Source organism: Conger conger, chromosome 5, assembly GCF_963514075.1.
Source record: "Conger conger chromosome 5, fConCon1.1, whole genome shotgun sequence".
Lineage (NCBI taxonomy): Eukaryota > Metazoa > Chordata > Actinopteri > Anguilliformes > Congridae > Conger > Conger conger.
This window is the reverse complement of record NC_083764.1, coordinates 13,815,178-13,827,437: the sequence shown is the minus strand read 5'-3', so window position 1 is coordinate 13,827,437 and position 12,260 is coordinate 13,815,178. Positions and strand designations below refer to the sequence as shown.

Here is a 12,260-nt window from a genome sequence, read left to right as displayed (position 1 = left end):
GTCTGTTTATCGATTTATCCTTGGCACGGCAGCAGATTTGGTCTGTATTGATCTGCACGTAAGATCAAACCCACTGTAAACCAAGATATATTGATAAATGAGGGTGGTTCAGCACACAAGTCTAATCCTTTGGTGTCGTGCGAAATGTGCTATGGGAACTGGTGCCGGAGATATACCAGCTCTGTTGTTTAAGACACGGCTGCGCTAAAGAGCATGCGCCCTCCTTGATAGAGGACAGAGCAGGAATATAAATAATTGTCTCATTGGAGAAATATGCAACTGAGGCAGACGTTCAAATGTCAGACACGAGCCTACTGATTGCATTATGAGTGTTGTGGGGAGAGGGAACGTGCAGTGAAGTAGGCCTACTGATTGGCTGGTTTGTCACAACAGGCCTGATTCTTCTCATCAGAGCGCTGCTGAGATGAAGACCAGCATTGGACTGTCATATCTATACGGTTAGTGTCATGGGGCCTGTGCTCATCCAACTGATATAAATAGTAAACCTGCAGTTATCACGGATCATCTATTACCCAACGGGCATGTTCGGTATAGTCAATCGTTTACAGTAATTTGATGTGACTGCACAAAAAAAGCGAAATCCGTGTACCGTTTTGGCGATTTATTTAAGTTGCGTATCAGCAAATCAGAGGGTTTAAAGCAACTTCCAAGTGGTTTCTCTCTTTATAATTGCACTGGAATGCAGCATTTAGGTAAAACGAAATCATTAAATAAGGTCCGCCGATTATTGAGCACATTCTATCACAACCCACACATTGTTTCTGTTCTCACAGGGAATTCTGAATACTGTGAGTAATCACAGTAGGTATTTCCTGAATTGTTGCTGTAGGCTCATTAGGTTAAATTGGGTGTAGGAGTCGTTTTAAAATTCTCACAGGGAGAAGCTTAACTATGCCCAACAGCTTCGGAGAATGTATCCACCCCTGATTAGTTCACTGCAACATTCCATTATTAACCAGAAAATAACATGGTTGTTTTACTCCATCAGTCACTGAAGAAGACAACAGTGCTTTGCCAGTTAAAATGAGGTGACTTTAAAATAAATGATTGTGTCTCAGTGACTTACCCGTAAAAGTGAGATACAGCACTGCGGTTTCAACACAAACATTGGTATGAAAGATGTTGGGCCATAATAAAGTGCTGGAGAGACTGAACTCAGTAGGTTCAAAGCAGCAATCAGCCTACCGAAGGCAGACATATTTATACATTTTAATCCTCACACACAGCAACACAATACCTTGCATCTGGAATTGATCATTGACACCAGGAAGAGGGAATATTTTACAGTTCTACCAAACAGAAACTCAGGCTTTTACAAATCACGAGTGAATAGAACGCCTCAGAAAATGTCAGGCATGATACATTTGCCATTTGCTTTCTTTTTTCTAATTGAGGTAATTGGTGTGTGACTCATTTGAATGACTGGGTCGCAGCCAGCCAAAGCCAAAATATAAACAAGCAGAAAAAAACGAGCAGCTGCGTGCAACCACATTACTATCAAGTTGAATGGCTGGTGACTAAATTGCAGCCTAAAAATAGAGGGTTCAGACATGTGCAAAGCTCGCAAAGCACTAGTGCAGTGAGAAAAAATGTATGAAAATGTAAACAAATTTCTTATTTGGAAAATGAATTCATACAGATGTAATGACAACAATGGAATCTACCACTATGGATGTAGCTGGGTTTTACCAGGCAAATTTACCTGTCAGAGTTGCTCAGCTACCACATTTTCCATTTTGAAGATACCATATGATTTGAAATCAGTACTTTTAAGTTCTTAATGTTTTTAATGAGAACAAAGTAGTTCAAAGTTAGCTTACTGCTTTGCGAAAAAACAAATATCTACATACACTCCCAGTTCTGATGGTTGATGTGAACATTAACTGAAGCTCCTGAACTTCCTACATGATTATATGCATAGCACTGCTACCACACAATTGGCTGATTAGATAATAACGTGACATGAACAAGTAGGTGTACAGTAGGTGTTCCTAATAAAGTGCTCAGTGAGTATATTAGCATTGTCTTTTTAGACAATATCTTTTTACCTTTTACTTCCCTCACCATTATGTTGCTAAAAAAATTAAAATGAAAATAAAACGCTGGTGTGGCAGTAGTTGCGTGATCTTCTGAGCAACTTTGCCGTTCGTCTGACAGGGATATCGAAGTGACAAGATGGGGGAACGGACTGCTTGCTGTCTGCGGTGGCCAAAAACCACAAGCAGAGGGCGCTGTGGAGATGGCAGCCCTGCTCTTCAGAGATATGCTGGCGTTTGCTGCGCAGAAAGGTACACAAAGGCATGGCAGATCTTTTACTTCAATCCCCATCCTGTCTCCCCTAGGACTATTGCTGCCAGTAGCGGCTGCAATGGACCCTATAATGATATTGGTACTTCTGGGACCTGCGTAAAGGAAGGGGGGGTAACAACACCACCACACGTACATCAGAACACAAAAAAAACTGTACATCTCATCAAACAACCACTGAAGCCAAGAGTGGGAGTGAGAGAGTGAGAGAGAAAGAGAGAGAGAGAGAGAGAGAGAGAGAGAGAGAGAGAGGTGGGGGGATAAGGACAGCGAGTGAGGGTAAAAGGTCATAACAGTGAAAAGAAAAGGAGTGTCTTCCATTACTTCAGCCCGTCTCTCTCTGTCCGACAGCCTCTTGCGCGGGGCGGGCGGCATCAGTGTGGTGACAAAACTAAGGACACGTTACTTCAAGATGAAGAAAGAAAAGACAGGCAAGGTGAGGGTTCCTGTAGACCTGCAACGTAACCAGGAGATGACAACTAGCATCTCACTCTGCAGCAATCAGAGTCAAACCCTTTAGACACCAGTACAATCCCTGCAGAATACCGCCAATGTAAAAAGCAAACTTTGACATACTAAAACAGGAGGATATTCCTGAGGAGTGCTATATTAATAGGAATCAACACTCAAATCATTTGGCTTTATGAAGACTGATAATGGTGCGATAAGATTTGCCATTCATTCGACCTGATCCACCATATCAAGTTAGTTAGTATTTCTATCCAGCTGAATACCCCACCTCTTGGTCAGAATTATGTTCATATAACTACAGTTGATAATTTAATCAGAACCCGCTGTAAGAACCCCCAAATAGACCAAAAAGCGGAAGTATTTGAGAGGTGAAGGAAACGCTTGTAGTCTGACCAGGTGCTACTGGAACAGGGTTCATTTCATTTTGTTCTCGTTTATCTGACTCCAAAAATACGTTTCAACTGCTCCTCTGTTCTAACAGTTCAACAAATGTCCGCCAATAGTGTGGCCTGTGGCCAGTATAGCCTACAATGATCCACTTATGTATCTTGTGATGGCACTGGTGTATAGGCCAGTGACTGGGTGCAGGTATCAAGTGTGCAGTGGTGTGAGTCAGGAGGATGCAGATGAATACAATTTATTCAACAATGTGCAGTGCAGAAATATAATTACAATGTGGAAAGGTGCAATATGAATGGCTATACGCAAATAGTGCGCAGGTCGTATCGAGTCTCCTCAAACCATTCCACGTTTCCCTCTATATTCCCAGGGTTTACAGGAAAAACAAGCTCTTTATTCAGCAACCAGTGTACTACACCACCAATGACACCAAACTATTTCCCACAACATGAGCTATCTAAAGACACTAAACACTGTATGTGTAAAACCCATGATATATACAGTACTATTTCACCTCAGTTCTGGGGGCATTCCACTGAGGTGGCAGAATTGTGCAAGCACAATGATACGAGCAATTTTGCTGTATTGTATTGTCCTGTCTTTTCAACAAGCCTTGCTGACCCTGTGTCAACATGGTAAACACAGTCTGTTTCCTTTCGGGGGTCTAAAGAGAGGCACACTTATGTAAAATGCCTCTGTCATTCACTGCATATAATAAATAGACCTGTGGCTGTCATCTTTGGCAGAGGTGTTTGCACAAAGTATTAAACCAGGGGTGCCAATAATTGTATTTGAAAAATGTGAGACTTTGGTCGATTTCATGAAATAATTAATAAAGCACACTACACATGTTGGAAAGTAAAGCTTATGTCAAGAAGTTATTTTTTTCATTTACAGTATTTTTTAAGCATAATAATTCTCAAGCCCACTGTCCGGTATATACAAGACAGTGAGAAATATCTCCCCCACATCAACTAACAGACTAGGTCAACCATTAACTTGTATGTTGTTGATCCTCTTAGCAATCATGGGATTGTTGCTCAAAGTCCAAATCAGCGGCTAGATTCAAGTTAGCACCGATAGCCGAGCAGGCCCCAGACCTCCGCTCCAACATGTCCTCAGTCAGCCTGTTTGTAACAGCGGTGCCGGGCTGGATTCTCTTTGTTGGGATCTTCCTGCCGGTCTTCCTGCTACTCATTCTCATAATCGCTTACCTGACATGGGAGCTGACGGAAGGTATGTACTGCTCTCAAAAGATTAATCCAATTACTGAATGCCATGACACAGGAATGCACTTCCATTGCGCACAAGGACATTCAAATCCCTTGTGAAAACCCTTCTCTGAAAATGAGTATTCAGCTTGGAGGAATTCACCAGAATCTGCAGGTGTGTGTGTTAAATTGGTCGTCCGCATGTAAATTGTAATTAACCAATGATAATCGTTACAGGAATTTGTAAAGATATACAGCTTATATTTCGTATTATATAGGATTTAATGCTACAAAGCTCTCATTTAAGACTGCAACGGGATATTTTAAATTCTCAATTGTCATTTTAATTTTAATCTTAAGCCTGGGGAAAAAAACAACTTTATTAGGTATTTCACTTTTTAAAACTTTTTGGTCTTCTGCTGCTGTAGCCTATTCACTGATGCGTTGTGTTCAGAGATGCTCTTCTGAATACCACTGTCGTAATGTGTGGTTATTTGCGTTACTGTCGACCAGTCTGGTCCTTCTCCTCTGACCTCTCATTAACTCTCTCAAGGCATTTTTGGCCACAGAACTGCCGCTCACGGGATGTTTTTTGAACCATTCTCTGCAAACTCTAGAGACTGTTGTGCCTGATAATCCCAGGAGAACAGCAGTTTCTGATACTCAAACCACCCTATCTTGCACCAACAACCATTCTACAGCCAAAATCACTTAGACCACATTTATTCCCCATTCTGATGGTTGATGTGAACATTCAAAAAATATCTGAACCTCCTGACCATGTCTGCATGCTTTTATGCATTTAGTTGCTGCAGCCTGGCTGATATTTGCATTAACAAGCTGGTGTGCAGGTATACTTAATACTCACAGTGTAAATGCGGATTAATCTGATAATAGCTGTAAGCATGCAGTGTTCTTAAAGGACAGATTTGTCATTGTCTGCAGGATCTGTAATTACAGACCGCAGTGCCAGCGAAGCCTTGATGTGTCAATGTGCGATTTTGGCCGCCGCGGTGTTAGACCACACAGCAGTTAATATGTCCATTATTCAAATGAGTTCCCATGACACCTAAAAAAAAAAACCCCATCCCCTTGCACTCGGGAGAACATTTCACCACGTTCTGGCCATAAAGGAGCAGAAGTTAGCGATTTCCTGAGGGCCAGCGAGCCAGCCTAAAGCGTTGGCAGGGGAGAGTTGTGTCTCGGTGCGTCTTCTGCCGATTAGCCACTGACGTTATCCGCGGTGGCATTCTGCCTCACGGCAGGGTGCGTTTCCCGCCGATTTAAAAGCGGACTTTGACGGACAGGGACAGCGGGGAGCTTCCAAACCGCCACGCCACTGCCCCCCCACCCCCAAAGCTCGCTCCAATAACTACATGTCGCGTTCTTTCCCCCCCGCCAATCACAGTGGACAGCAAGCTCGCCCAGGCCCACCACCCCAGGGACACCGCCTACAGCCTGTGCCGCTGCCAGTGCACGGTGCCATGGAAACGGGGGCAGCGGCGGACGGCAGCGCACCTGAGAGACGGGCGCCCCCCGGGCACGCAGGGTCTCGCTCGGCGACGGTCGCCGGGGGCGGGTGACGCACGACAGGTCCCGGGGGAGGCCGGGCGGGCGCCGAGCAGATCCAAAATCCAGAGGAAACCAGAACAGGCCTGACGCCAAGGCCGCAGATGACTCACGCGGGGAGATGAGGTGCCATGGAAACATCTGGCTCAGAACGGACCCTCGTACTCCAGAGAACATAAAATGAGGGGACCAGACCGTGTTTGAGAACGCATATAGCGGACTGCCTTTGGGACAACCGAGCGCAATTTGGTGATTACTGAAGGCCTGACATCTACAAACAGGCCGACAGCTACTTCCATAAGTCACTTTTGTGAGCCGTTGATATGAAACACCTTTTTTCGTGCATTTAAAATGCATGACTTCTTTTTACTGCCATGTTTGTTCATTATTTTGTCGGGGGAATGTTTACAGAGACAGTTAGACATCCAGTTCAAAATCCAGCCTTCCCCACTGCCTCCAAGACGAGCGTCATAAGAACAAGGTACAAAGAAGTGCCTGTGCACCAGCTGCTGTTGTCATAGCGATGCTGCTGTTACAAAAAATAAAAATAAAATCCTGAACAGAAGAGCTTCAGAGGAAGTGCGCTGAACAGGATGCGTATCTGTAACGTCTGACAGCATTACAATACATTCATGTTTATATTTTACTTTCAGGTAAAAAGCAATCTAGAGCCTTCCAGAAAATATCAGCAATTATACAATTATGACACTGCCTGTATAAAAATCCATAGAAATGTTGTGTGCAAGGAAATGAACTCCAGGAAGCCATCCGATAATTAGAGAATAAACAAACTTTTATTTCAACTGTGTTACACTTAGAGGTGTGTGTGGGCGGAGGGGGCAGTGGAGGGGGTAAAAACACAACACGTCTTTCAAGCTGCTAAAAACCTAAGATTATCTGCTATACACAGGGTCCAAGAGCAAACTGACAGCATCCTTGAGTTTGGGGCGAGGGTGGTCAGATTTTAAAGAGCGCTAAGCACAGAGAAGCTGCCTCCATTACCTAAGAGGGGGGGAAAAAAGATTAAAAAGGGTCGCCGTTCTTTTTTCTGTGTTTCTTTTAGTCCTCAAAAAAGTTCTGAAAGAAATATATTAAAAATATTTAAAAGGGCGAACAAACCCACCTCATTGACATCTAAATCAGTTTACAGATTAAGACAAGTTTAAAAGGTAGCAAAAAAAAAATAAAACAAAGAAAAAAAAAATAAGAGAAAGTTTTCTACAAATATAAATCTGATTAATGACGCCGGAAAGTTACGGAAAAGCGAAAGATTTCAAGCTGCCTAGAGTTTTAAAAGTTTTTTTTTTTTAGTGTTTTTGTATTTTTATTTTTCTCTTAGAGGGAGGTAGATTAAAAAGCACCTCCCAGATGTGGAATGTTTTTGTTTGACTGCATAGAAGATTGTGTTGGCACTGTAGTGCAACGTACAATATGACACAGTGCTCCGTCTTATGCTGGTCCCTTGGAAACGCACCCAATGAAATGAATTTGATGATCTTTTTTCCCCGTTGATATACATTTACGCAAAGACTACGTGCTGTAAAAACACCAGTTCCAAAGCTATGCTGCCCGCTTGGTCATACTATGTGTGTCCAACTGCATGAACTCAGGAAGAAGGATCAATTATTCTGTTGTTTTTTTTGTTTTTTTTAACGTGTAGTTTCTCAAAAAACACACAACCCTTCTGTACACACTAGGAATGTGAATGCTACTTAACAATAAAAATGACCACTTCATTGTAATCCTATCTGGTTTTAATAATGGTAGACAAACTGTAAAAAGCACGGAAAAAAATAAAAGAAGCTACGGATGTAAGCTAAGTGGTTCTTCGTCTGAATGATTAAAAAAAGGAATGTGCAAAGCACAGAAACGTTTCAGCTGGGCCTTGGGGATCTTCTTAGGTCCTCTGGGAGAAACCGAGGAGACGCTCTGCTCTGAGGCTGACTGGAATTCTCCCGCAGAACAACGTGCGGAAGTCATGGGCTCCTCAGCTCTGCAATCAGAGAGATGTCACCCATTAAAAGTACAATAGGCAAGATTTTTGTGTCAAAACATAGTTATAGGAATCCATTCCTATCATCGAAAAAGGCTCACTGACATGCTGACTCACTCTCTGCCTGTGTTTATAGTCCTTAAATTCGGGTTTCGAAATGTACAGTTGGCTGACCGACACTCCTTACCAGAACATTGCGTAGCCGTACGATAATTCAAGCTCATGGGTTTAAAATGAGTTCTAATTCAACGTCAGCATGTTCACAGAGAAGGGGGAGGGATGAACAGTGTTCGAAAAGGGTGGGGATCGAAACTCTCTGAATGCCAGACGACCTCTCTTACCTCCTGAGCTAATGTTGCCCTGAATGAAAGCAATGGAGTTTTAGAACACTCACTAAGAATTTTGGAGAAAAAAAAAAAAACCTACTCTTCAAAGGGCTCAACGGTGTTTCTTACATCCTGCTGTACAACAGAGACCACACCCAGTGCATCTTCCAGACAGAGAACTACAAAGCATTTACTCTGCTGTTAGACAACACTGTGGGGACATGTAGAAAGGGCGGGCTCATTTTGAAATAAAGCATTAAAGAAGACTGTTCCAAGATAAAGTCTGTGATTTGGATGGGACCTGCTGCAAAACTGAAAAGATTTTCCATTAGCATTTTCCAGAGGCAAAGCACATTTTGTAATGCCTCTGGGCGAAGGAAGGACACAAAGCACTGATCCCCGAGGCGTAGGCGCTAAGGCTGTCGGCGCTAAGGCTGTCGGCGCTAAGGCTGACGGAGCTAAGGCTGACGGAGCTAAGGCTGTCGGCGCTAAGGCTGTCGGCGCTAAGCGTAGGCCATGTCTTTAATGGCACTAAAGCATCTCTCTTCCTTTGATCAGGAAGGTGCACCACTCACATCTTTGATCAGGCAATGCACCTCGACACCACAGAACCACAAAAGGTCCGATATGCTTGCTACCCAGAGGACTTGCTAGGCCGGCCTGTAGCGTAGTGGTTTAGGTACATGACGGGGACCCGCAAGGTCGGCGGTTCGATCCCCGGTGTAAGATCCGCACAGCCGTGGGGCCCTTGAGCAAGGCCCTTAACCCTGCATTGCTCCAGGGGAGGACTGTCTCCTGCTTAGTCTAATCAACTGTAAGTCGCCCTGGATAAGAGCGTCTGCCAAATGCCATTAATGCAATGTAATGTAACTACAGGCGGTTCCTAGGGTCCTGTTCCATTTTAACTGGCAGAAGCACTGTTTTCTCCCGAAATGCAGAGAGGCCCGACACGTCACAGGCTCAGCAGCTATCTTTTGTCTTCCTGTGAATCATCTCTTCAATTTCCTCAATTTCACCAGCTCCGCACTGCCAACTCCTAGATAATACCCAGACTAGGCCAGCGCACTAATCATAGACTCCCAAAATACCAAGAAAAGCGCAAATGAATAAATGGCATGATAACCTGGCGTCTGTGACGTCTCGGCTACGTTACCGCCGGCTCTTTCCCCGCTGATATTTCCATTATCTCTGCAGGACGGACGCATTTCAGACACGACGGCGGTTGGGGCGGTCACTGTGTGCTCAGCACACATTTTTGTTCGAGGACCTGGGGGAAACGTGTTACGCGGCTTGTGTTAAAATGACCGGAGACCCCGTTCGTGCTGCTGCAGTACCGTGAAAGGTTGCGCAACGCTTCCCACTGTTCCACCTCTGCGGTTATTAAACTCCGGTTCCTGTCGTAAAAGCCCCCGCAAAGCCAGAGCAGAGGTGCAGCTGGGCTAATGGATTTTTAGAACAAAGCATAGACATGTTACATGAATCACTTTTATAATCTACGTATTGTGTTAGGTTTCAATATCAGCACTCAGGATTAGTCAGCTGTTTTCTATCAGCTGGGCAAAGGTTCAGGGAACCAGTATGGCGTGTAAATGGTATAGCCATTGTCAAATTACTTCAACAAGCCTAGCTGTATGCACTTCAAAACAACTGTGCAAACATGACAAACCATCTAAAGAAAATGCTTATCTCTTACTGTATAATCAGAAAAACTCATGAATTGCTATAAAACCTGTGGATAAGGAATATTGACTGATTGTTACTGCTTGTTGTACATGTGTTGATAGACAGCTGAAATTGGTCCACATGATTATTGATTGAACATACGTATTGATTCAAACAGCAATGGTCCATGGGTAATGGTCCACATCACTGAAATTTTACAGCAGGAACAGTTCACTTAACTGTCAATTGAATAATGCCTTCTGGTAAACTAAGATGGAGGTCTTTGAATTTCTATGTCAGTTTTAGTCAGTGGCCTTCAAAAAATGTGGTTCATTGCTTATTTAAAAATAATATATAAATATATTGCAGTGAGACCTACTCAAGAGAACCTTAAATGTCAGGACCCAGAAACTGAACAGCATGCGACCAATAACTAAGCTTTCAGCAGACAAATCAGTTGTCAGCGGACATTTAAACCCGCTAAAGGGAATATTTTAGTCATCTCCCCGACATGAATTAATTTACATTCCAAATAAGCCCCTTTTAGTGAGATTAAAGTGCCCATTGCAGTGCTAAAAGATAAAGTGCTGTGAAAAGACGTTAATGCAAGTGAGACGTATACCAAATGAACCGGAATGAACCAAAACAGAGATGGGTATTTTTGCGTAAATCCAGATGTAAATGGATAACACACTGAGGAAAAGTAAAGTGAATTACCGACCACAAAAAAGGACAAAAAGTACCAGAGACGGATGACAATAATGACGGGGGTGTTGATGGCTCTACGAGATTAGTTGCGGGTGAGGTTTTTTTTGAAGTAGTTTGGGGGGGGGTGGTGGGCCTAAAGTCCTTACCTGGAGCTCAGTCCTCGGCCTCGTCCGCCAGCTCTGTCTCTTTGTGGACCACCACCCTGGTGACTGACATGTCTGGGTGCTGCTCTTTGGCTTCTTTTATAGCCTGGGCCAACGCCTAGCAGACGAGCCCCAGCCACGACCCCAACAGAAAAGGAAAACAGTGGGATTAACAGAAACAAAGGCAGGGGTGACCGAACAAACAAAACAAACTAATGAGCACCAATGTAAATAAAATTAAAGAAAACAAATGAAAAAAATGAAAGGGGGAAAAAGGGGCTGGTTTGGTGAAGGGAGGGCTTTGTGTGCTTGCTCGTACCCGAGAAGCCATTTTGTGCAGCTTGCTTTCCCCGAGTTTCTCTGTGGCTTAACAACGCTCGGCGAAAACGGGGGAGAGTCTGTGTCCTTCACACAGTAGACCTGAAGACATGGCCGCCCGGCGGTTTCCGTAGCGACCGATGTGGCAGTAGCGCCACGGAGGGACGGGTGGGCGAAGCCCCGCGCCTAGCGTTTGGGAAAGGGACCGCTGTGGTCGAACACAGAGGCCGAGTCCCCTCTGTGCGCCAGCCTTCGAAAGCGCACGTTTTCCGCGCTGGAGGTACCACCAAAATTGCCAGGCCAAGCGAGCAAGGAGACCAGTCCCGAGAGAGAAAGTGCCAGACTGGAAGCCAGACTTCTGAAGAGCATGGCATTTCAGTGTGGTTTTCTCCCTGTTTGGTGTTGTCCTCTACAGACCACGCCACAGCCCCGTAGCTGAATTATTTAACATATCCCAAAAAACTGGCCACCCACGTCTATAATTTAACAGGGCTCGCGCTCCTTTGTCAATGAGAGTCTCCTGCCGTTTGAGAAGGTACACCACAGCAATTTTGCCGGGACGCTTTCATTAGCATTTGCGACGACCCGAGATAATTGGCTATGAAGCTAGCCCCTACCTTGGCATCTAAATTGTTATTTGCAGTCGTTTTATTAACAACACTGAATAAATCACTGGTCCTTCTGCGGATAGATAGGAGACTGGCATGATAGCATAGCAATACTGATCTGGGTAATTTAGGCAATTAAAATTCAGTAGGTAAATGAGAGAGGAGACAACACCATAAGACTGGCAGCACTGCCCAACGCACAACGGCAATTTGAGGGCGCAGCGCACTCAAGAAGCCACGCTCCATGACCCAGAAAAACGGCAACGCCGGTCTCAAGAGCGCATACAAATATAACCATCTACTTTATAATCATCCAAGGACTTTTCAATGCTGGACAGCCTTTCAAAAAAAAATCTAATGGTTTCCCAATGAAAATCATGTGCCCAAGTACCATGGTACAGTACCTATACAATGTGATTTTGTTCTTTCCCTGGCTCCACACTTAGCATGCCTTTTTTTAAAGGAAGAATTCTCAGTGGTAGTTCACAAACGGAAAGCCGACACAAGCTTTAGTGACCCTCTTA

The 12,260-nt window shown here is 44.1% G+C and overlaps 1 protein-coding gene across 5 annotated transcripts in view; it reads right to left on the bottom strand.

Annotated features, from left to right (window-relative positions):
* Positions 1-6,753: 6,753 nt before the first annotated feature.
* The window catches only part of epb41l2 (erythrocyte membrane protein band 4.1 like 2), a 52,777-nt gene continuing 47,270 nt past the window's right edge, over positions 6,754-12,260 (bottom strand). For all 5 annotated transcript variants that reach the window (XM_061241598.1, XM_061241599.1, XM_061241600.1 and 2 more), the window contains 2 exons: positions 10,814-10,928; positions 6,754-7,971 (listed from right to left, as the gene is read on the bottom strand). In XM_061241598.1, coding sequence (XP_061097582.1) covers positions 10,821-10,928 — 108 coding nt within the window. In that variant the 3' untranslated portion in view covers positions 6,754-7,971; positions 10,814-10,820. The remainder of the gene's footprint in view (positions 7,972-10,813; positions 10,929-12,260) is intronic.